We start from the raw sequence: 24,812 nt of genomic DNA, 5'->3' as shown, positions 1-24,812 counted from the left end.
GTTCAGCAAATTAGTATTAATGGAATCAGGGTAAACATATTCCATTGTAAGAAAAATATTTAAAGTATATGCACTATTTATTATAGCAAATAGCTTCATCTTTGCATATAAGGAGGAGCAGATTATTCCATTATTATTGGTAGTCACTAGAGCATATGCTATCAGTTAACTGTGTAAATACCCAATTCTGGTATTATCTGAGTTAATACCAAATTCCAGATTATTTAGGAATGGGATTGGGTAATTCTGGATTATCTAGGAGTAGAATTAACTGTAGAATATGTAGGCTCATGATTTTACCTCTTTCTCATCTTGCTTTTGACTAACTTGCCTTTACTATCTTCATTAAAAAGTAGGCAGGGCAGATATGTGATACAGAATTCATAACATTCATTTTGCTTTTTGTTAAAGCCCTGAAAATTAATGGCTAATTGACATGGCTGCAGATTTATAGTAGCCAGGGTTTCCTGAGTAAATGATCATATAGAAACAAAAGTAGGTTATATATTCTATGTGTTTTGAAGTTACCTGATATCTTGGCCTGGCCGAGCTTGCACCAAAATTCGCACTTCAAGTTCTTCAGTGCCCTATAATAAGAGCAGGTCATGTAATTTCAAACAGAATTTCTGAGCAGTAGAATTTAGCTACTCTGATACTTTTACCATCAGATAGGCCCAGGATATATACAAATATAGAGAAAAAGACAATTATTTGCTACACCCTTTGAAAACACTGAATTTCTAACACAGGTTCCTGAAAAATTAGAAGGTTTGGTGGCAATAAATAAAAATATTAAAATGTACCAATTCAAATATTAAATCTTGTTTATAATACATTATAAATTTATATACACACACACACACACACACACACATATATATATATATATACACACATATAGCTACCCTAATAAAGTGAATGTGCATGGAGGTAATAGCTTTCTTCTTTTCCCATGAATCATGGGATCAATACCATGCCAAGGTTACCAAATACTTAGAGAAATTTCAGTAAAGGACTTATAGTTTGCCTGGTAGTAGATTTCTGTACATTAATTGCAATAATCAATTTTACATTTATGGGCTGTGAATAATATTGTGACATTGGAACTGTGTCTTGTCATCTGGCAGAGTCTGTGGATGCATGTGTTCTGGAATTCAGTGCTCTGCTGGCTTCCCTGATGCCAATAAATCTGCTTAGGCAGTTTTAACAGCAGGCAATGTGACCTGTTTGCCAAGAGTTGAATTTTATAAACCTTACATATGGAAAGGTGATTAGAAAGAAAATCTCCAGATCAAGGAAAGTGTCTGTCTCTTGGCATGGCCAATTTTACTATCTACTCAGCTTGGGAGAATATATGTTTATTTTCAACCTCAGCTTTACAATATACTTTACTTTCTTCACAAAACAAGAAACATAGCTGATTATTAAAACCTCAGTTGAATCTATTCTACTTTTATTACTGGATTATACTCTGGTTTCAATAACCTGCCACTATTTTCAGTGAGATAAAGGCTTGCTTAGATTCCAGCATCTTTTACTTGAGGTAATGGAGGGAGAACTGACATACACTTAATATTTGCAGGCTGTCATTTGGTGGCACAACTTTTTCCGGACTTACAGAAAACCAGAGGTGAAAGGGTCATTTGGTTCAAGTGCTTGGCTTAGTGTAATATTCAATAACTTGCCCAAGTGCTCTTTGTTAAATGCTTCTCTAGTGAATTCTGATTTCATGAACTCCTTGACATTTTATCAGAAGCTAGTCTCAGTGGCAAAATTTTCAGCTGGAAGGTATGTCAACCATTAATATCTCTGCTCTGGAAGGTATCTCAACCATTAATATCTCTGTTTTTCTTTCTTGAGGTACTTTCTTTCCTTGTTTGCATGTGAAACTGCTTGGGTCAAATATGGTTCAAATTCTGCTATAACAGAAATGATCACAGAAACCCCTCCTGTAACAATAGTTTTTCAAGCTTAAGGAAATTTCTTATTTACTGGAGACTAATATATGACAATATAAGATACCACCATAAGCAAAAACAAAACAAAACAACCCACAAAACTGGGTTAATCTCACAAACATTGCAGAAAATGGTTGTGACATAATACTGCCATAGGAACAACAGTGCAGTAAGAGTTGGTGATGACGTACATCATCTGATTCCCTGATAAGTTCAGTATCTTCCACTTGTACTACTGCATCAGCACCGCAGGGTATTGGAGCACCTGTTGTAACCCGCATGACTTGTCCTGGCATTACTGTCTGAGTTGGCTGGAAATAAACATGAAAAAGACAGTTGATGTACTTTGCTGCTGCAAAGGAAAAGTCTGCAGAGGATGTTAATTTTTTTAATATTAAAAAAATAAAAGAAAGTCTTACAGTCTTATTCATTTTGGGCCATGTAATAAAAGTTACCCACAAACAGGTGCACTCACACTGAAGAGGCTTTAGGTTCATTTAAGCTGATTTTATATGTACTTTAAGGTAATAACTGTTAGGTGTCTTTCTTGGTGCTCTGCTTTACTTTTGAAGAACTGCCATTTACATTTGCCACTTTTGCCTCTCAAATAATGTACATTTTCCTAATATATGCAAAGTGATTTGAGAGTCTGTAAGTGAAAAACTTGCTAGGACATACATTATGAATAACAATTACAAAAAAATCACCTTCGTAAATTACTGAAGTTCTGATGTTTGAGAAATGCAGTACTTTATTAACTAAACTTTTTGGTTAAATAAAGGCAAGCCAGAAATATTTTAAGTACTGCCTTTGAAAATATTCTAAAACATGAAAATATTCTACAACATATTCTCACTTATCAATTAATAATAGAAGTTGAGCAAATATAACCAAATCTTTAAAAACGATTCCAGTGTCTGTAATGACCTAGGTTAAACATTACTTTTGAATATGAAAAACAAGATTTTCATTGTCTATGCTCTCATATTGATGGTATAAGAGATAGAACCTTCCCTGCTAACTTCTTACAACATGGGGAAAAGCATTTTTCTGTAAGATTCATCTGATAGATTTGATCGGATAGACAAGTGATCTGAAAGTCACTTGTCAGGGGCAATGATTTAGACTGAAGTTTGGAAAAGGAATGCTTCAAATTCCCCCTAAGAAAAAATCCTGAGACAATATTAATCCCCCCCTGCCAAAAGATTACTTTCTAAAGATGTCTGCCTCATAAGTATAGTCATGTGCTGCATAAGGATAGTTTGCTCAATGTTGGACTGCATATATGATGGTGGTCCCATAAGATTACCATATTTTTTACTGTACTTTTTGTTTTGGTAAACAAATACTTACCATTATAATTGCATACAGTATTCAGTACAGTAATACGCTGTGCAGGTATGTAGCCTAGGAGCAATAGGTTATACCACGTAGACTAGGTGTGTAGTGGGCTAAACCATCCAGGTTTGTGTAAGTACACTCTATGATAGTTGGACAACAAGAAAATTGCCCAACAACATATTTCTCAGAATATATCTTCGTTAAGTGACTCATGACTCTATTTAAAATCTTAAGTCCCTACATTGTGAATATATTTACCACTACAAAACTATAAGCTTAAAAACCGTCAAGATGGTATATTTAATGTTATATGTGTGTGTATGTTTTGTCATTGTTATTTTAACAACCAAAATAAGATAAAGTAAAATAAACCACACATATATACACACACACCCCTTAGGGAATGGTTAAGAAAAAAAAATACCCTACTACTGAAAGTATAATCAAAGTAAAATAGGAAATTTATTAGAAAAGTCTTAAAAATCTTCTCTCCATAATATTATTACTGCAAGCAATACTACCAATAACTAATATTTATTGAACCCACAATCTATGCTAGGTACAATGTTAAGTACATTATATATTCTAGAATATAAGCCTTACAAAGACAAAGATTTGTTTCATTTTCTGTTTGCCTCTCCAGATCACATCATCATTCTCTACTCTGTGCTGTAGTCCAGAAGCTGACCTCTATGGACTATTTTAAACAGGTTCCCATCACTTTGGCGTCTGGTGAGACTCAGCCAAAGGGAGGGGTCAGTAAGATATTAGAGGGTAGAAGGGAGACAGAGAAGTAGAGTTTTCATTCCCCTTGCTCTTTTCCTCCTGGGCTGCAGTTTGGTGATAGTTTGGGCATCTCTACTACTGAGGGCAACAGCTGCTGTTGGGCAGTCCTCTCCCATAGCTATGAATCTTCCCAGGTTCAGGTACCGTCATCTTTCTTTGCTCCTTCAGACTAAGAGGTGGTAAGGAAATCTCATGGTTGCTAGCTCCTGGGTGCTGCAGATTCCTTTGTTGGTTTCCCTTAACTCCATCCAGACATTGGAGATAGTTTCTAATCTTTAATCATCCTTTTTCCAGACATATTGCTCTGTTACGGCAAGGCTTAGAAAGTGTGTGGCACACACTTTGCCAAGCTGAGCACCTATGCATCCCAGGCTGAGCTGATGTAGTCGCTCATATTCTAGGGAAACAGTGCTGATTGAGCCAAGATACTCTGACCTACAGGTCAAATAACTCTAGTACCCTGCTTCTCTGGAGCTAGACAATAGCCCCTTAGAGTCTGAGCTGCTGAGATACCTCTCTCTCTGGGGAGTTGAGTCATTTCTGTGTTGATCCTTGTCCCCCTGGTGATCGAACCACAGCTGTGCTCTGCCATTCTAAGGTGTCTGCTGCTGCTGCACCTGGCCTCAGAGTCTGAGGCAAGGATCTGTGTAGCCCCGCCATCCAGGGGTCTAGAGTCACTACTACACAGTACCTTATCCACTGTGACCAGAGCTGCTGCTGAGCCCTACTGGCTCTGGTTCCTGAGCTGCGGCCATACCCTGCTCCCCTGGCCAAAACCTTTCTCTTTGGAGTTTGGTCAGTACTACACCCTACCCATTAGGTATAAAATCACAGGTACAACCAGGGCACCTGGGTCCGAGCTGCTAGGGGGTGCCTCAGAGTCATAAATCTTGGTTCTTTGGGTAACCTACACCCAACTCTGCCACAGAGAATGAACCTGAACCCCAAGAACCAGGTGCTACAATGGATTCACAAGACCCTGAGCTTTGGATCCTGGCTCCACAGTCACTCCAAGCACCATTTTTGAGCCTAGTGCCACTGTAGCTGCTTGGAGGGCATGTCAGACCTAACGCCAAGAGGGATCCCTTCAGCTGATTCTCCCTATTGTGTGGAAAACAAGAAGAGGAGGACTCCAAAAACCCTTCACACCAAGGATATTAACAGTCTATGACACTACTACCACTGACACAAACTTCTATGGATTAGGCCACTGAAGTACTCACAGTTATTGCTGACATTGAATGCAACTGAAAAAGCTGCATGGAGACTACACCATTGCACCTGTCCAGAAAGTCACCATGCCCTTTGCAACCAACACACTAAAGGCCAACTACAGGCTTCTCTACAAAACCACCCTAGAATGTCTGAAAGAAGCAATAGTTCCACCAGGCACACAGATCAACATAAGGACACAAGAAACACAAAAAAGCAAGGACATATGACACCACTAAAGGAATACATCTCTAGTAACAGACTCCAATGAAAAGGAAATCAGTGAACTCTTGGAGAAGAAACTGTAAAATAATGATCTTAAGGAAACTCAATTAGATACAACAAAAACACCTAGTTATAATTCAACAAAATCAGCAAAACAATTCATAAGAACGAGAAATTCAACGAAGATATAGAAATCATAAAAAAGAACCAAACAGAAATCCTGCAGCTGAATAATTCAAATAATGAAATAAAAAATTACAATAGAGTGCTTCAATAGCAGCCTTAATAAAGCAGAAGAAAGAATCTTTGAACTTGAAGACAGGTCATTTGAAATACCCAGCGAGAGAGAGAGAGAGAGAGAGAAAGAGAAGAATGAAAAAGAGTAAAGAAAGCTTGTAAGACTTATGGAATGCCATACAAGAACAAATATTCATATTATTGGAGTTTCAGAAAAAAAGAAAGGAAAAGGTATAAGAAACTTATTTAATAAAATAGTCGCTGAAAACTTCCCAAGTCTGGGGAAAGGTATGGATATCCAGGTCCAGGAAGTCCAAAGGTCTCCAAATCAAGTCATATATAATGAAATCCACATTAGACTAACAGTAGATTTCTCTGCAGAAAACTTACAGGCCAGGAAGAAAGGAGATAATAGCTTCAAAGTACTGAAATAAAAAAATTTCTAACTCTGAATACTATATGCAGCAAAGTTATCCTTTGGAAATGAGGGAGAAATAAAGTCTTTCCCAGACAAGCAAAAATGGAGAGAATTCATTACTACTACACTGGTCTTACAATAAATTCTCAAGGGAGTCATATATCTGGAAGCAAAAAGACAATAATCACTATCATAAAAACACACACAAGCATAAAACTCACTGGTACAGCAGATTACAAAGGAGAAAGAGAAAAGAATAAAAGAGCATCAATATAGAAAACAACCCAACTGCAATGATAAACAATAAGAGAAAGAAGAAGCGAGGGGTAAGCAAACCCAGAAAACAATAAAATGACAGGAGTCCTCATCTATCAGTAAGAACCTTAAATGTAAATAGATTAAATTCCCTAGTTGAAAGATACAGACAAGCTGAATGGATTAAAAAAAAAAAAACTATTTGCTGCCTACATGAGACTCACTTCACCTATACAGATACATATAGACTGAAAGTGAAGAAATCAATCAAGATATTTGATGCAAATGGAAACCAAAATCAGGTAAGAGTAGTTACATTTACACCAGATAAAACAGACTTTAAGTCAGAAACTGTAAAAAGAAATACAAGAGAAGTCATTCTATAATTATAAAGGGATCAATTTACCATAAGGATACAACAATCGTAAACATATATGCATTGAAATGGGATCACCCACTATAAAGCAGGTATTATTTATCTAAAAGGAGAGACAGATTCCAATACAATAATATTTGGGGAGTTTGACACCCTACTTGCAGCATTGGACAAGTCATACAGATAGAAAATCAACATAGAAACGCTGGATTTAAACTGCATTTTAGACCAAATAGACATAACAGATATTTACAGTACATTTCATCCAAGAGCTGTATAATACACATTTTTTTTTCATTAGCACATGGAACATTCTCCAGATAGACCATATTAGGCTACAAAACAAGTCTCAATAAATTTAAAAGAACTAAAATTATATCAAATTTTTTTCCAACCACAATGGACTAAAAGTATAAATCAATACAAGAGGAACATTCAAAATTGTACAAACATGTAGAAATTACACAACATGCTCCTGAGCAACCAATGGATCAATAAATATATTAAGAGATACACAGATTTCCCAAAACAAACAAAAATAGAAACACAGCAGACAAAAACCTATGGGATACAGCAAAAACAGCATTAAGAGGAAAGTTTATAGCAATAAACACCTATATCAACATGGTAGAAAGATTTCAATGAAACAACATAGTGATATATCTCAAGGAATTAGAAAAGCAAGAACAAACCAGATCCAAAATCAGAAGAAGGAATGAAATAATAAAGATCAGAGAAACAAATGAAATTGAGACTAAAAAACCATAAAAGATGAATGAAATTAAAGTTGACTTTATGAAAATATAAACAAAATTGACAAAGCATTAGCTAGACTACTAAAAAAAGACCCAAATAAACAAAATCAGAAATGAAAAAGGAGGCATTACAACTGATACTACAGAAATACAAAGGGTCATTAGAGACTATTAGGAAGAACTACATGCCAAAAAATTAGAAAACCTAGTAGAAATGGGTAAATTCCTCAATACATACAATCTACCAAGCTTGAGCCAAGAAGAAATAGAAAACCTGAACAGATCAATCATGAGTAATGAGATTGAATCTGTAATAAAGTCTCCCATTGAAGAAAAGCCCAAGATCTGATGACTTCACTGCTTAATCCTACCAAACATTTAAAGAAGAACTCATACTAATTCTTCTCAAATTCTTCTGGAAAACTGAAGAGGAAGAAATTCTTCCAAACTCAATCTATGAGGTCAGCATTATTCTGATACTCAAACCAGAAAAGGACACAACACAAAAAAGGAAAACTATAGGCCAATATCCTTGATGCAAAAATGCTTAATGAAACACTTGCAACTGAATCCAGCAGCACATTAAAAAGATCATTCACCATGATCAAGTGGGATTTACCCTGGGGATGCAGGGGTGGCTCAACATATGCCAGTCAATAAACGTGATACATCACACCAACAGAATGAAGGACAAAAACTATATGATCATCTCAACAGACTTAGGAAAACATTTGATAAAATTCAACAATATTTCATGATTAAAACTCTCAACATCTTAGGTATAGAAAGAATGAGTGTACACAGTGAAGGCCCTAGATGACAAACCCACAGCCAACATCATACTGAATGGGGAAGATTTGAAAGCTTTTCCTCTGAGATCTAGACCAAGACAAGGATGCCCACTTTCAACACTTTTATTCAACACAGTACTGGAAGTCCCAGCCAGAACATTTAGGCAAGAGAAAGAAATAAAGGGTATCCAAAGGGGAAAAGAGGAAGTCAGACTGTACCTGTTTGCAGATAACATGATCTTATATATAGAAAATCCTAAAAGCTCCACCAAAAACTCTTAAAACTGATAAATATAGTACAGCTGCAGGATACAAAATCAACATACAAAAATGAGTAGCATTTCTATACACCAAGAACAAACTAACAGAGAAAGAAAATGAGAGAGCAATCCCATGTATAATAACTATAAAAGAATCTAGGAATAGATTTAGCCAAGGAGGTAAAAAATCTCTATAAGGAAAACTATAAAATACTGATGAAAAAGATTGAAGAAGCCACAAAAAAAGAGAGAAAGAAACAGCATCCCAGGTCATTGGGTTGGAAGAATTAATATTGTGAAAATGACCATACTACCAAAAAAGCAATCTACAGATTCATTGCAATTCCTATATAAATACCAAGTGACATTCTTCACAGAAATAAAAAGTCCTACAATTTGTATGAAACCACAAGAGACCCTAAATAGCCAAAGCTATCCTGAATAAAAAGAAGAAAACTGGAGGCTTCACACTGTCAGAAATCAAAATATACTACAAAGCTATAGTAACTGAAATACATGGTTTAGACAGCAAAACAGACACGCTGACCAATGGATCAGAAGAGAGAACCCAGTGAGGTTGGAGCCCCCCCACAGAGTCCATACTGGGGTGAAGGTTGCAGTGAGCTGAGATCATGCTGGGCAACAAAGCAAGACTCTGTCTCAAGAAAAAACCCAGAAACCAAAAAGCAAGAACAACCTCTCTCCCCCCCAAAAAAAACCCAAACAAACAAACAAACAAAATAAGACAAGTCATTTATAAAAAAGAATCAAACCTAGCTGTTCTTTTTGTCAGAAAAATGATCATGGTAATGAAATCCAGCTTGGTGCAGCATGGACAAGAATATATATCACTATAGTGCCAACTTAGCTTCAGAGAGCTGTATGTGAATCTCCTCAATTTTTGGATGCTAAAATGAGGAAGCTAGGGTTAACACCATTGGTACCATCCTTCTCCTATATATCTCAACTCATTTCTACTGTTAATCCATGCTAAGCCAAAGAAGAAAGGCATGGAACAGTGTTTGCCAAACTGCTGCCTTCATTTCAAAAATTATTATTTATTTATTTCTTGTCACTTTTATTTATTTTTATTTTTATTTTTTTAAGAGGGAGTTTCGCTCTTGTTGCCCAGGCTGGAGTGCAGTGGCGAGATTTCGGCTCACCGCAACCTCTGCCTCCCAGGTTCAAGCGATTCTCCTGCCTCAGCCTCCAGAGTAGTCGGGATTACAGCTATGTGTCACCATGCCTGGCTCATTTTGTATTTTCAGTAGAGACAGGCTTTCTCCATGTTGGTCAGGCTGGTCTTAAACTCGCAAACTCAGGTAATCTGCCCGCCCTGGGCTCCCAAACTGCTGGGATTACAGGCGTGAGCCACCGCGCCCGCTGACACTTTTGTTTTTATATATTGCATGGTAGTAGCAGTTGAGTATTCCATCTCAGGAAGAGGAAACTTTAAAAGGGAGCAGAAGGGAAAGGAAAAAAGTTCTTTGGTTTTCTTCTAGTTCCATTCAATAAGGTAGGAGCTCTGTCGATCAACCTTTGTAACTCACCGGATTGACAGATGCTATTTCCTCTTAAACAAAACAATGGCCCCAGCACACTTCAAGTTTGAAGCTGTCACACTCTTCTCTTGTATACCTGTAAGCTGCCACTCTAAGAATCAATTGAGTTTGTTCCCAAACTTGTTTGTGCCAGTGTGTGGCAATAGTTTTAACTGAAATATGTTGTTTAAATAAATATGGCCGGGTGCGGTGGCTCACGCCTGTAATCCCAGCACTTTGGGAGGCCGAGGTGGGTGGATCACAAGGTCAGGAAATCAAGACCATCCTGGCTAACATGGTGAAACCCCAACTCTACTAAAAACACAAAAACAAAAAATTAGCCCTGCGTGGTGGTGGGCACCTGTAGTCCCAGCTACTTGGGAGGCTGAGGTGGGAGAATGGCGTGAACCCAGGAGGCGGAGCTTACAGTGAGCCAAGATCGTGCCACTGCACTCCAGCCTGGGCGACAGAGCAAGGCTATGCCTTAAAAAGGAAGGAAGGAAGGAAGGAAGGAAGGAAGGAAGGAAGGAAGGAAGGAAGGAAGGAAGGAAGGAAGGAAGGAAGGAAGGAGGGAAGGAGGGAAGGAGGGAAGGAGGGAAGGAGGGAAGGAGGGAAGGAGGGAAGGAGGGAAGGAGGGAAGGAGGGAAGGAGGGAAGGAGGGAAGGAGGGAAGGAGGGAAGGAGGGAAGGAGGGAAGGAAGGAAAGAAATATTACATAAACCAATGATATATGAGTGTGAAAGAGTTATTTTTTTTCTATAAAAATTAAGTAAAACCTTTTGGAAATCTCCATTAAAAATGCTGCTAAAAAGAAATGCTGTAAAATTAGGTGTGAGTGAGGAAACTAAAAGAATGTAAAATATAATAAAACCCTAAAAGGATTCTGCTCTTCTATGTATTGCAAGTATTGCTCAGTTTTTTCCACTTTAAATAAATCAAAATGGAAATCAGAGACATTGCCTTTTGTGTGGTTTACGTAAGAAAGACCTGATAGCAATTAAAACAGCATACTTATTTAAAATGAAGACCTTGGCTCTTCATCAAGTTATTGACTAATAAATATTTGTTTAACTTAAATTTATATTTATTTTAAATGTATAAAATAATTTCCCACTTTAACTGATTTTTCAATTAAGTGGCCACTTACCGGGCTCAAAGCATCAAATGGACTTGTATTTCCATTATGGCCCATTATTGCTTCATTTCTTAATATAAATATATGTATACCTGGTCCCTGGCTAGATCCCAAGTGAGAAAAATTAAATAATTAGCTAAAGAGTTTAAATAATCTACTTCTTCTAAGTTTCCCTATTTGTAACACAAGTTGGGGAGAAGTCTGAGAAGACTACCTAGAAATTGTTCTATTCAGAACTTTTTTTTTTTTTTTTTTTTTTCCAGGAAAAAAAGAATCACCCAGTCACAGGTCTGGAAAATGCTTGTAATGCATGTCTGTGAGACATACTAATAATACTATGCCATATATTAATAGATGTAGATTTTTCAATTAAGAAATAATTCTTTTGGCTCTCCTGGGAAGTATACTTTCATCCCTTTGATAACTTTCTGACTAATCTCTCTAATTTCCACTACACTGATAGGAGAAATTTAGAATTAGATACCCAAAGTCCATGAAGCTGAAATCTTCAGTGCCTTTCAGGCCTACCAATCTCACCTGTTCACCAGCTTGGGATTCCCCAATGATGAAACGATCTCCTGGGCCATCAGCAGCTGTGAGATGGAACAGAGCCAAGAACAAACATCAGTATGGACCTATAGCATGGAACAAGAACCTAAAATTGGAATTCTAAAATTTGACTCAAATTATTTGATAAGACTTAGAGAAGTGGAATATTTTTCTGATCTCCTAGACTTGACAATGACTTTGTTACTACTGGTTTAATGTTTGGTATCTGCAACTCACATGCACTGATAGAAGTGGTCCTAATTGTACCACTGGTGACTAATTGTGCCATGGTGTCACTGGAGATGGTCTTCCTGTCACCTTGTAATTTCCACACTTGTGCTCTTCTAATGTTATTCTAGCTGATCTTCCTAATACTACCTTATCCATGTGTACGTATGTGTCATGTGTGTGTGTACACTCATGGATATATGTATATACACACACACATATATATGTGTGTATATATATGTGTGTGTATATATATTTGTATATATATCCATATGTCTCAATTTTTCAATAACAATTTAACTACTTCGTACTGTTTTCTTATTTATCTCCCAGTCTGGGCTTCCTGATGTGAAACAGGAAGAACATTCCTTTCTTCATTTGACGGCTGAAGGAAATGAATTATAGAATGAAAGAATTCAGGTAGAAAGAAAAGGTAAAGTACTCTGAACAACTTCTGGTTAATGGTAGAGCTAGGACTAAAATCCAGTCTCATAACTGTAGCACAGTATTTTTAAATAATATATCAAAATTCTATTTATGAGTTAGAATACATAGGCAGTACTGTATCACATTTTCCATTGGCTATTTATTTTTAAATTGAAAAAAAAATTCCAGAATTGGGATGAAAAAAGTTTATTAAAAAATATATACAGTATAACAATGGCTAGATGAAGAAACATTCTTGGCGATTTAAAGAGTTTTCTTGACATATGATGTGGCTTTCAGACCAATATGACGGGGCAAAAATGTCTATCTAGTATGTTTTAAAATCATGACCATTACCTTCACGTTACCTGCAAACAGCAGAGTTTTGGGGGCATATCTACAAAAAATATATACATTATATATGAATATTTAACATTTATAATCATAGTGATAAATAATGATATTTTCTCTTTTTAAAAGGACATTAATTACTCATTTATGTAGCTATAAAGTGATATTTTTTTCTAAAGTCTTATATAAAACACTGTTTATAATGAAGTCATCCCTTTTTTGCATAAATGGTTTTGGTTAGCATGATGTGAAGTAGGACAAAAATTAACACTGGGTCCCTTCTGTCACAAGATGTTGTATTTTATGCTTTATAGATATTATCCAAGTTAATAAACTCTTGTTTTTCTGTTTTTTTTTTGAATCCTGTTATATTGTTCAATTTTAATTGTAAAAAATATTATAGAAGAGTTTTATGGTAATGTTGTTTTATTAAGCCATTTTCATGGGTTATTTTTTAAAAAGTTTAAGAAGTTTTTACAACAGGCCGGGTGTGGTGGCTCACACCTATAATCCCAGCACTTTGGGAGGCTGGGGCAGGCAGATCACCTGAGGTCAGGAGTTTGAGACTAGCCTGACCAACGTGGAGAAACCCTGTCTCTACTAAAAATATAAAATTAGCTGGGTGTGGTGGCACATGCCTGTAATACTAGCTACTCGGGAAGCTGAGGCAGGAGAATCGCTTGAACCTGTGAGGCGGAGGTTATGGTGAGCTGAGATCGTGCCATTGCACTCCAGCCTGGGCAACAAGAGTGAAACTCCGTCTCAAAAAAAAAAAAAAAGTTTTTACAACAGACATAGAAGTCATTGCTTCAACAATTATCAACATTTTACCAATCTTGTTTCATCTATTCCCCCAATTATTTTTGCCATCTTTCAGAGCAAATGATAATTTTCTTACTGTAGAAAATTAAAACATCAATTATCTTTCAAAGTTCCACACTAACTGCATCTCAAACGTGAATAAACTTACTTAAAATTGTTTCTCTACTAGATAAATAATTATCAGCTTGCTGCCTCCTATGGCAACCTAGATATTTTCTCTCTCTTTTTTTGTTTTGAGACGGAGTTTTGTTCTTGCTGCCCAGGCTGGAGTGCAATGGCGCGATCTCGGCTCACTGCAACCTCTGCCTCCCGCGTTCAAGCCAATCTCCTGTCTCAGCCTCCCGAGTAGCTGGGATTACAGGCATACGCCACCATACCCGGCTAATTTTTGTATTTTATTTTATTTTGTTTTTTTAGTAGAGATGGGGTTTCATCATATTGGTCAGGCTGGTGTCAAACTCCTGACCTCAGGTGATCCACCTGCCTCGGCCTCCCAAAATGCTGGGGTTACAGGCATGAGCCACCATGCCTGACCCGTTTTCTCTTTTTTTACTTCCTGCACAAGGGGGAAATTAGCATTGTTTTAGAGTAAAGAAACCTGAATCTGAATCCTGCTTCTGTTTATTGTTAGCTTGAGGGACTCTCAGCAAAATTACTAAACTTCTCTAACCTTCAGTTTTCTTGTTGGTAAAAATGGGGATAATCACACTTTTAAAACAATACCTTTGAAGCTCTTTATTCCTTTTATTCATTCAGTAAATGTCTGTTGAGTGTCTTTTATGCCCCAAGTGTTAAATTAGGGGCTGGAGAGAGAGTAGGGGGTAAACCTAGACACTGCTTCTATTTTAGTGCAGTGCCAAGCTGTTACAAGGTTTTTCAAACTCTGGATGACAAATGGAGGTAGGCTGTAAAATCAACTTGTGAAGAACTTTTTAATTAAAAGGATAGAAATATATTTCAACACACATGGTAAGGATGACTCCTGTTTCATAAAACTTATTTTTGTTTATATATGTGTATGTATGTATATTTATATGTACCATATATGTTATATATGTGTGTGTATATCATTGGCTTGTGATGTATAATATATTTAATGTATTTCTTCCCATGGGTGTGGTTAAAATAAAACTCTTAAAGTCACTGATGCATCAGGAGAGGCAGATATTAATCAAATAATCACATTAATGAATACATACATACAAATTAAGAAAAACACTCCAAAGCAAAGAAACATGATTTTATGACAGTATACAATTACAGTACCTGAGCTACACTGGAGGGTCACGAAAAGCATGATAAAAGAATTTCTGATTTGAATATGAAGAATGAGTACGAGCTAAGTAGGGGTGTGTGTGTGTGTGTTTATGTAGGTGGGGGGAGAGAAAGGGAGGGAGATAGGGAGGGAAGGGAGGAGAGGGAGAGAGAGGAAAAAGATAGACATGAAGTGGAAGTGCTCCATCATTGTGTGCAAAGAGAACATATGTGCAGAGGCCTTGGTTCATGTCTTCCTTATACCTTATACTCTAGCTATTATCAACTGCTAGTACTATCCCTGAGAGTACCAAGATAATTCATATTTTGGCTCCATGACATATGCTACTTCCACTACTTAAAGTATCCTTTTCTTATTCTTGCCTTCTGATTAAAGATTTTCTAGCTGTTAAGGCTCAGCTCAAGTGTCATCTTCTCTATGAAGTCATATCTGACTCCTCTCCCCTCAAGAGTTGTCAGCATCCTCTTTTGTTTCCCCAGTGTAGCCTGAAATCAATTATAGCTTCTAAATGTACTTATAGTATTTGCAAATCCCTGGCACTTGCTGTACAATGGGTGTTAAATAAATGTTCAATATGTTAAGTATTCAAAATGGTGGGTAGATGAATGAATGTGTTCCAAAAATGTTCTTAGAAGATTAATGAACAAATAAGTAATATTTTCTAACACAAAGTTCTATATTTGTTATATATACTTTTTGCTGATCCATATGTATTGTTTCCTTCAAAATTTGAGTCAGCATCTTAAGAATGTTTAGAAAGATTGCTTTGGCTGGGCAAATCACTTCAGCTCAGGAGTTTGAGACCAACCTGGGCAACATGGCAAAACCCCATCTCTACAAAAAATACAAAAATTAGCCAGGTGTGGTGGTGTGTGCCTGTAGTCCTAGCTACTTGGGAGGCTGAGGCACAAAGATGGCTTGAGAACTGGGTGGTAGGTGGGGAGTGGAGGTTTTAGTGAGCTGAAATTGTACCACTGCACTCCAGCCGGAGCAACATAGTGAGAGCCTGTCTCAAAAAAAAAAAAAAAAAAAAAAAAAAAAAAAGAGACTGCTTTGATTAATTCTGTATAACTTAGATTATGTCATTATTCTGTCTAGCATAGTGCCTAGCTCATTGTTGATAATAAATATTTGTTAAAAGAATAAAGAAATGAAGTTGGCATTCTCATAAAGTTTTAGGTGGGAAGTGTTTCTCTTTTCTCCTGTAAATGCTCATATCAATGTTCTGCATAATCCTCTAAATAAACTGAATAATGAGTAGCTGGAGGTCATCTGGGAGGTCATCTGGGGCAAACCTAGTATGGAGTTTCAGGGAAGTCCACATGTGAAAGCACTCTGAAGTGATTCTAAGGAGCAAGGTCTTTGTTACTGGGGAAAGTATACCAATTGTGGAGAGAATATGTGCTCACTTGCACTATGTTCTCCACCTTACCCTGAACCTTTCCAGTTGGTAAATGTTTACTCTATATTGCTAGCTAAGGAAGAATCAGTCAACCAACTACACAGAAGTTTCTTGGTACCAAGAGAGGAGTCATTTTTATTATTTCTCTTATTTCTCAACATTTAGTGTACATGCAAATCATCTGGATATCTTGTGAATATACAGATTCTAATTTAGTAGGGCTGGGACAGGGCCTGAGATTCTAAATTCTAACAAGCTGATGCTGAGGCTGCTGGTCCATGGATTACCCTTTTTGAGGAGCAGAGCACTATAAGATCTAACTGAATATAGACAAATTCAGACTAAGAGAACATTTAAGGAATAAAAAATTAGTGAACTACAGGAGTCCAAATTTTACATTAACACTAAGGTTTATCTTATAAAGACAGAAAAATAATTATCAATCTATCTAACTTCCTGATACAGTCATGAGTCACTTAACAATGGGGATATATTCTAAGAAATGCATTGTTAGGCAATTTTGTTGTGTGAACATCATCAGAGAGTGTACTAACACAAACCTAGATGATATAGTCTATTATACAACTAGGCTACATGGTATAGCCTATTGCTCTTGGGCTACAAACTTGTACAGCATATTACAATACTGAATACTATAGGCAACTGTAACACAGTGCTAAGTATCTGTGTATCTAAACATATCTAACTATAGGAAACGTAATGTGTTGCACTATGTGGTCTTACAATGGCTATAATGTCACTAGGCAATAGGAATTTTTCAGCTCCATTGTAAGAGTCTGTTTTTGACCCAAATGTTAATGTGGTGCATGACTATATTTATTTAAAAATATCTATGAAAGAAACAGGTTAAAAAAAGTTGCAGTTTTTCAAGATGAATTCTACAAGTTTAGGTAGGAGAGGGTAGAAGTGGAGGTATGATAGCACATGAACCTAGAGCTTGGAAAGAAAAGAAAAAAAGAAAGTAAGCCACAGTACGTCATTAGAAAAGATGAATGGATTTGAAGGACTTCTACAGACTTAGAATTGTTTCCCTTATAATTCTGACATATCTGCTAATGAGTTTTCTTTTCTGCTTTGCACCTGTAGAATTTAATTTGAAAGAAGTGATAAAAGCAATATAAACCCTAATGGCATATGCGTTATGTAAACAATGTTTAATGCAAGACCCTGAAGCTGTTCCCTCTTATTCCTTCTTTTTCTAATGTCCAGAAAACACTTTTAGTTCTGTTTACCCATTTGTTTGAAGATTTCTGGTTATATTATTTGATATGAAATTGATACCACTAGATAACTACTCATTGTGTACATAGAAAACAATAATCTTCGAATCATCTGCCATGGAATTATCCTTCATTTTCCTTTTCCAGCCATAGTGACCTTTCAAGTCTCTTGAAATACTGTATAGCTATTCATTTATTTTCAATACTAAAGAGTCTCATCATTTACACTTTAAGGCTGAACAAATTAGAGCACATAGAGATGGCATAACTTTCAGAGGTCCTAGAAAATAGTTGATAGAGGAATAAGGCAGAAGGAATAGTAATTTGTTTACTCTGCTTATAGAACTACACCGTCTGAGACTGCAAGAAGGGCACAGGGTGATAGTATTTATATGGATACTAAAGTTAAGATTATAGGAGGGGTTGGCAGGGAAAGGTAACGAGAGAAGGTGACAAACCTGGAATAAGAAGATTCATACTTACTGCAATTACACTCAAGTATTACATTAGGTAAATTGTTTGGAATTTTAAACTGGCTACCTTTTCTTATGGAAAGCAGGGAGGTGGGCACAGGATACATGAGTAAGAAGGCATTGTGTATTCTTTACCATTATCTTCCAGGGAAAATGCCTATTAATTGTTAGTATTTGGAAAGGAGGCGTTATTTTCCTAAGTATTTTCTTTTTGGAATTAACTAAACTAAATTATTCTAAATTATCTAGATAGATAATAGATAATAGATAGTAATACTCAAATGAGTATTACTCCCATATCATAAGGCCCTCTTTTTCACTGAAAGTATCCTATAGGAGAGGGCAAAAATAGGCTGTCAAATGAATTGCAGAACCAGTGGTAGCCAAAGAGGATTCAAATGGATATGACAAAAGCCCTGAAATATGATTACTGTTGAAAGAAAAACAACTAGCTCTAAGTCACAACGGCTGTGGATTGTCTATATTGAATTTTGGTGTATTCTAACCCACTGTATGTGGGGTAAACGCACAAAATGTTAATAATGGCTTACCGTGGGTAAGTTAATGGGTAGTTTTAAAATGTTCTTTTGATTATTTTTGCATTTTCCACAAGTAATTTCAATCAGAATGTAAACAAGAAAAAAAAAACTTTAAAAATTCTCTCTACTCAAATGGCAAAGCTTTCTCTTAATATACTTTTTCAGAACTGTATGTTATCCATGGCTCTGAAAATAATTCCTGGTTTGTTCAAAATATTCCTTTTTTCCAAATGATCCTAAAATAAGTTCTAAAGGGATAAACCTTTCAAATTGAACTTTTTCAAGAAAGCTGAACTTGGAGTTCTGAGATATTTTTGCCCTTATTAATATCCACAAAGAAAGTGTGAGACAATAAGCACCCACATCTATATAGGAGGATGTGAATGCATCAAGAGGACGATTAGCTTCATCAGTGTGAAGGGAGAAACAAAATCCAAAAATGTGAAAATAAAAATATTGTATTGATTCAAATTGTAAATATGCCACTTTCATTTTTATTTTATCTACTTTTATCTTTCAAATTCATTCTCATATGAATGCAGTTTTAGGTTTACAGGTCTTCCTCCTATTTTATATTATCATCACTTGATTCCTGCCTTCTTTACATTGTATTTTTTCTTAATGTTTTATTTTGAGCTGTTTCTACTTATTTCCTTAGTCATTTTATTACTGTCTTGATTTTTGAACTCACATACCTTAAAGCAAGTGATCCTCCAACTGGTTTGGAGTTTTATCCCACATGTTTCTGAAGGATACTGGCTAATGCTTAGTGATCCAGAGCAAGTTAGCAACATCTTTACACCTAGAGGGTTAGCAATGCCCACGAGTGCCACTGGTTATTACTGGAAGGCCTAAGGTAAAGGCAGAGGAGAAGAAAATAGGGAGAATCAAGGGAGCAGGGAGAAAGGAACCAGAGTAAAGGAAGACAGGGGTAGAGAGAAGGAGGTACTCAAAGGAGGGTCGTAGAGAGCCACAATTGGCCTCAAGGATATTCTTTACCAAAACACTGCCTGGGGTGGTATTTATAATAGAAAAGAGGCTAATTAATACATTTACCTTTAAAGAAATGAAAATCATCTTAATTACTAAATATAGTAAAAATAACTTTTAGGATTCATAGAGTTTATCTTCCTAAATTACAGACAAAAGTGAGGAGGTATAAACTGGAAAATTCAGCATAGTTGTAAGACCATGCCACTTGTCTACAGAAGACTCTTGCTTCTTTAATTATGATGTTCATATTGTACACACAGACACACTAACCATTCCTACTTTGAGATTTAACCATCTACAGAATGGTTATCACTTATGTCTCTCTTATATGTTACATATCTTGGAGAACTAGTAACTCTTTGCAAGAAAGAAACAATGTGAATCAGCTTCATGGTAGATAATCTCTCTGACTCTTTATAATGTGAGATGCCATTTTAGATTTTTTTCTGGTGAAATAACTAAAAAACCCCTCCCAAACAAAAGCATAAATAGGATACTAAATGGTAATTTTACATAAAATTTTTTTGATGAGTTGTACAGTGTCTGAAAAGCTCATAGGGGCTAATTGCTCCCTTTGGCAACAAGAAAAGCTAACAGCAACCGTTTTTTTTTTTTTTTTTTTTTTTAAATTGAGGTGCTGCTAGCTCATGTAGAAATCACAGAACAATATTCTGTTTGGGAATAATTCTGCCTCAAATAATTTATTTTCTCACTCTCTCCCACTTTATAAAAAACAGACTTCTTTGTCTCTGGTGTTTCATCTGCTCTAGCTGTTTGCTTTACTCTGGAAGCAAGAATTCTTTGTCATTTTATAGTAATCCTGTATGGCTATAAATTGTAACATCAAAACAGAATTTACTTTTTAGATGGGCAATAAGAAACTATTTCAAGCCAACAATGACGTTGGGAAAAAAAAGAAGCTAGAAGAGCCAGGGAAGCTATCACAAGATAAAATAATTTTCTGTCTGGACAATATTTATTCTGATCAACACTGTAGAAGGAAGCAATTTGAAAGAAAAAAACACAGGAGCCATTGGGAATTTGGTATTTATGTTTTGGCTTTGCCAATTTCAGAAGTATTCTGATATAGTGAGATCAAGCTGAATGAAGTGAATCGAAGATAATCTTCCTGAGAAAGAATACACTAGTGGAAATGAAAAAACATAAGCTCAATCTCTCTACCATTTTATTTACACAGAAAATGAGAGTAGCAATTCAAATGTTAGCCCTTTTTCAGAGATAGTTTAAGAAAATGTGTTTAAAATAATAATAGTGATGATAATGGTTACTACCATTAAACATTTTAAAATACAATTATCAAGTGTTCTTTTTTTTTTTTTTAATGTGTGTCAGGTAGTTTACTAAGGCTTTCTACAACCTCATCTAATCCTTACAACAACCTGCTGGGGTAAGTATTGTTGTAATTATCATAATTTTAGAGATGAGAAAACTGAAGCTAAAAAAATTTAAGTGATTTGCTCAAAGTTACACAGATGGAACTGGTACTAAAACCCAGATCACTCGAGCTTTGCTCAATGCTTGTAGCCTTAACCATTTGCTATGTTATCTCCAACATCAAAAGATAACTACTAAGAGATGATGGAACACAGAGATTAATGAAGTATTTAATTACAAGAAAAAGGAAATTACAGGTTGATAATCTTTTATATGAAATGCTTGGAACCAGAAGTATTTTGGATTTTGATGTTTTTCAGATTTTGGAATATCTGCATATACATAATGAGATATCTTGCGGATGGGACTGAAGTCTAAACACAAAATTAATTTATGTTTCATATATATCCTATACACATAGCCACAAGGTTGGTAATTTTAAACAATGTTTCAAATACTTTTTCTAAACAAAGTTTTGAGTGTGTTTTTACTGTGACCCTTCACATGAGGTCAGGTATAAAATTTTCTACTCGTGGTGCCATGTCAACACGCAAAAAATTTCAGATTTTGGAGTACTTCAAATTCTGGATTTTGAATTAGGGATGCCCAACCTGTATTTTCATGGCTAAATGTGGCTAAAAAAACCAAAACCAAAGCCAAGTAAGACACTCCATAACTCCATATCTCATGTACCCCATTAAAAAGGGATTGGCATGCCTAACAGCTCTGATAAACTGAAAAATTTTTTAACATGTTTCTTCAATGATATCAAGCTTGTATTAATAACCAATAACATAATAACAATGTATCATACTTGGAAAATCACTAAGAGAGCAGATTTTAAGTCTCACCACAAAAATGATAAGTATGTGAGGTAATGCATGTGTTAATTAGCTCAGCTAAGCCATTCTACAATGTATACTACATATTTTAAAATATCATGTCGTACATGGAAAAACAAAAACAAAACCAAAAAAATCAACAACAGTTTCTAAGCAATTCAGAATTTACATTTGGGGTTCTTAGATTGGAATTTAGGCAGAAAAATGCTATTTAGTATTTGCTTTTAAGCTTTATGCAATCTCAGGCAACTTTGCGTTAGCTGTTGGGGCTCCAGAATTTTGAAATATGGCCTCTTCTACAGAATTAGAGGTTTCCCTCATGTCTGCTTTTTATGAAGCCCTTTACTGATGTTTGAGTTGAAAGCGGAACAGACCACCTCAACTTTACCCTTGTGTTGGGAGTCTGCTCTTTTTTCTTAGACCATATAGATGTTTTCAACTAGAAAACATTTGGAAAACTTCCACACCAAGAATGTATGCTGTCTGGCACGTGTAGGAACAGAAAGAATAAACTGAAGTACAGTGTTTTAATTTTCTTCCTATATATTTATTTGTAAGCAAGAATTTTAGTAACATAAAAGATAAACACTTGATGTGACAGATTCCACATTTAGGCTGATGTGATTTTTATGCGTTGCATGCCTGTATCTAAACATCTCATGTACCCCATAAATATATATACCTACCATGTATCCACAAATATTAAAAATAAAAAATTTAAAAAAGAGAATTTTCATATAACTTTTCTTTATCTGAAAAGTTTTAATCAAGACTGTGCTAGAAAATATACAGGTGCAGATTAACATGGTTATCTGTGAATTTTGACAATCATGGGGAAACAAACCTAACAGCTACTGGGTGCTTGGGCTAAGCCAACAATCTGAAAAAAAAAAAAAAATACAGTGTAAGTCTGACCATGTTTAAGAGAACCAAAATATTCACCTCGGACAGCATAGCCATCTTTTACTGATGCTGGGAAGGGCGGTAAATTGTCTTTTGCATATACATCTTGAGCAAGGACTCGCCCCATTCCATCTGAAGGAAGAGAAAAGAAGGAAAATGTAAATATCGAGAGCAACGGGTAAGCAGGCAGTCATAAACAAGATGGGCATGAGTGCTTGTCTGTCACAGCTTGTAAATGGGTTCAGTCAGACCTCCTGATTTCTGTCCCAAGAAATAGGGGGCAGAAAGAAGAGATTCATTCTGGTGCCTGAAATAACAGATTATATTCAGTCAATTCATGGCAATGTTTGTAGAGATTATCTGAATATGAGGTGCTATACAGTAATCAAAGATGTGTTCAGTTGATGTGTCAGTAATCCTTTAACAACCCAAATATGATTATCTTTAAAAGGAAAGCCAACTTTACACATTTTCATACCCATTGACCTAGTAGTTTCACTTCTAGAACTCTATCCTAGGAAAAATGGATAAATGTTTCTGTATATGTTTATTTCAGAGTTGCTTACAATAGAAAAAATGTAAAGAAACCAAACTATCAACAATATAGGTATTTAAATAAGAAATGATATATTCTTAAGATAAAATATTATGGAGGCTAAAGTAATATTTATGAAGAATATTCATTGACATAGGAAAATTCCTATGATATATATTTTTACCACATGCAAAGTCAAATCTGCAGCATATAGTCTTAACTGTATTAAGATATAAGTGTACATATCAATAGAAAAAGAAGGAAAAACCATACATGAAAATATAAAGCATTTACTACTTCAGAATGTTAGATTTATGGTTTTTATTCCCTTTGCTCTACTTTTCCAAAAATTTCCACATTTTCTACAATGAACGCATCATTTTTTAATCCTAAAGTTGTTTTTTTCTTAAGAAGACAAAGTTTTTTAAAAAAAGGAATGTACCAGTCATCCATTTGAGTTTTAGCTTTTGATTTTGGCTTCATTGATTGAAATAATTTAGTGCCTATAAGAAGAGCACCAGTAACTTTTGTATGAAGTAAGTATTCAGACTACTCTGGATGAAAATCACTTTTGGCTCAGAAATTCGAACTAGTGCCAACAAGAATAAGTTTCAGGAGTCACAACCAATTCCTTAAATCCTCTAGTCAGAAACTGTCTTTATTGTTAATTTAAAAAAAGGAAAGCAAAAATAAATGAGGTTAAAAAAAGAGGAAGGGGAAGGATTAAAAGAAACCAAGACAAGTAATACAGGACTTGATTTACATGAAGTATTTGTATAATTTATAAAATTTCATTGATCCAGAGCTGGATAAGTGAGTCTGTATTTTTTATCTTTGAATTTAGCCACCTAGGGTCCCTGATTTCCAGATCCTAGGACCTAGAAGTAAGTGTAGAGAGATTTTTAAATTTATATTCTGACCATCTGATTTTCAAATTTCTATTCTGAATATCACTATATTCTATAGTGATATTGACTCTTCCCTTTTGGCACTTGAATTGGAAGGGAGAACTCAGCAGATTCTAGCTTCAGATACTCCTAGGATGTTGAAGCTATTCTGGAGCTATACTGGAGGTCTGGGCCATACTATGTAAGACAAGGGAAGTGGTGGGACCATAGGGTCTAGTTTGTATTCACATATATAACATTAACTCCCAAATGAACCTGAAGCTATATGGTCCCTAGTAGCGGGCCCAGTGGTGCTTGTCCAGGATCACAATAAACCTCATGGGATGCTTCCTTATGTCGAAGTAGTTTGTTCTGGCATTGGGGGGTGTAGATCAAAATGTAAGCTCTACACCAACTCAGAATCTACATGAATGACTTTGCTGGAATTTTGAATAGTGCACTAATAGTGGTTAATAATCAGAGATAGCACAAGGGCTGAGTTTTTCTGGTGGCTAGCCCCATTGATATAGTAAATGTTTATTAACATTTACTATAATATGAATTGTATGAATTACATATATAATCTCACTTAATCCCATGAAAATCTGGTAGAGCACTGTTAGGTTCATTTTACAGGTGAAGGAAGACAGTGTTTTTTGTT

The 24,812-nt window shown here is 35.7% G+C and overlaps 1 protein-coding gene and 1 long non-coding RNA gene across 31 annotated transcripts in view; both read right to left on the bottom strand.

The window, feature by feature from the left end:
* GPHN (gephyrin) overlaps nucleotides 1-24,812 on the bottom strand; it is a 734,546-nt gene that overhangs the window by 68,435 nt on the left and 641,299 nt on the right. For all 30 annotated transcript variants that reach the window (XR_013395171.1, XM_077938281.1, XM_077938262.1 and 27 more), the window contains 4 exon segments: nucleotides 22,769-22,861; nucleotides 11,827-11,882; nucleotides 2,150-2,269; nucleotides 529-587 (listed from right to left, as the gene is read on the bottom strand). Coding sequence is in view for 29 of the 30 variants with exons in the window: in XM_077938281.1 (XP_077794407.1) it covers nucleotides 529-587; nucleotides 2,150-2,269; nucleotides 11,827-11,882; nucleotides 22,769-22,861 (328 nt within the window). In the remaining variant the exon portion in view is untranslated.
* LOC144330313 (uncharacterized) lies at nucleotides 13,184-15,986 on the bottom strand. Its single transcript, XR_013396364.1, has 2 exons — nucleotides 14,168-15,986; nucleotides 13,184-13,371 (listed from the first exon to the last, which is right to left on the bottom strand). It is a non-coding gene; the product is annotated as an uncharacterized LOC144330313 (long non-coding RNA).

Source organism: Macaca mulatta, chromosome 7 (genome assembly GCF_049350105.2).
Source record: "Macaca mulatta isolate MMU2019108-1 chromosome 7, T2T-MMU8v2.0, whole genome shotgun sequence".
NCBI classification, from domain to species: domain Eukaryota; kingdom Metazoa; phylum Chordata; class Mammalia; order Primates; family Cercopithecidae; genus Macaca; species Macaca mulatta.
Note: the sequence above shows the minus strand (reverse complement) of the source record. Positions and strands in the feature narration are given on the sequence as shown.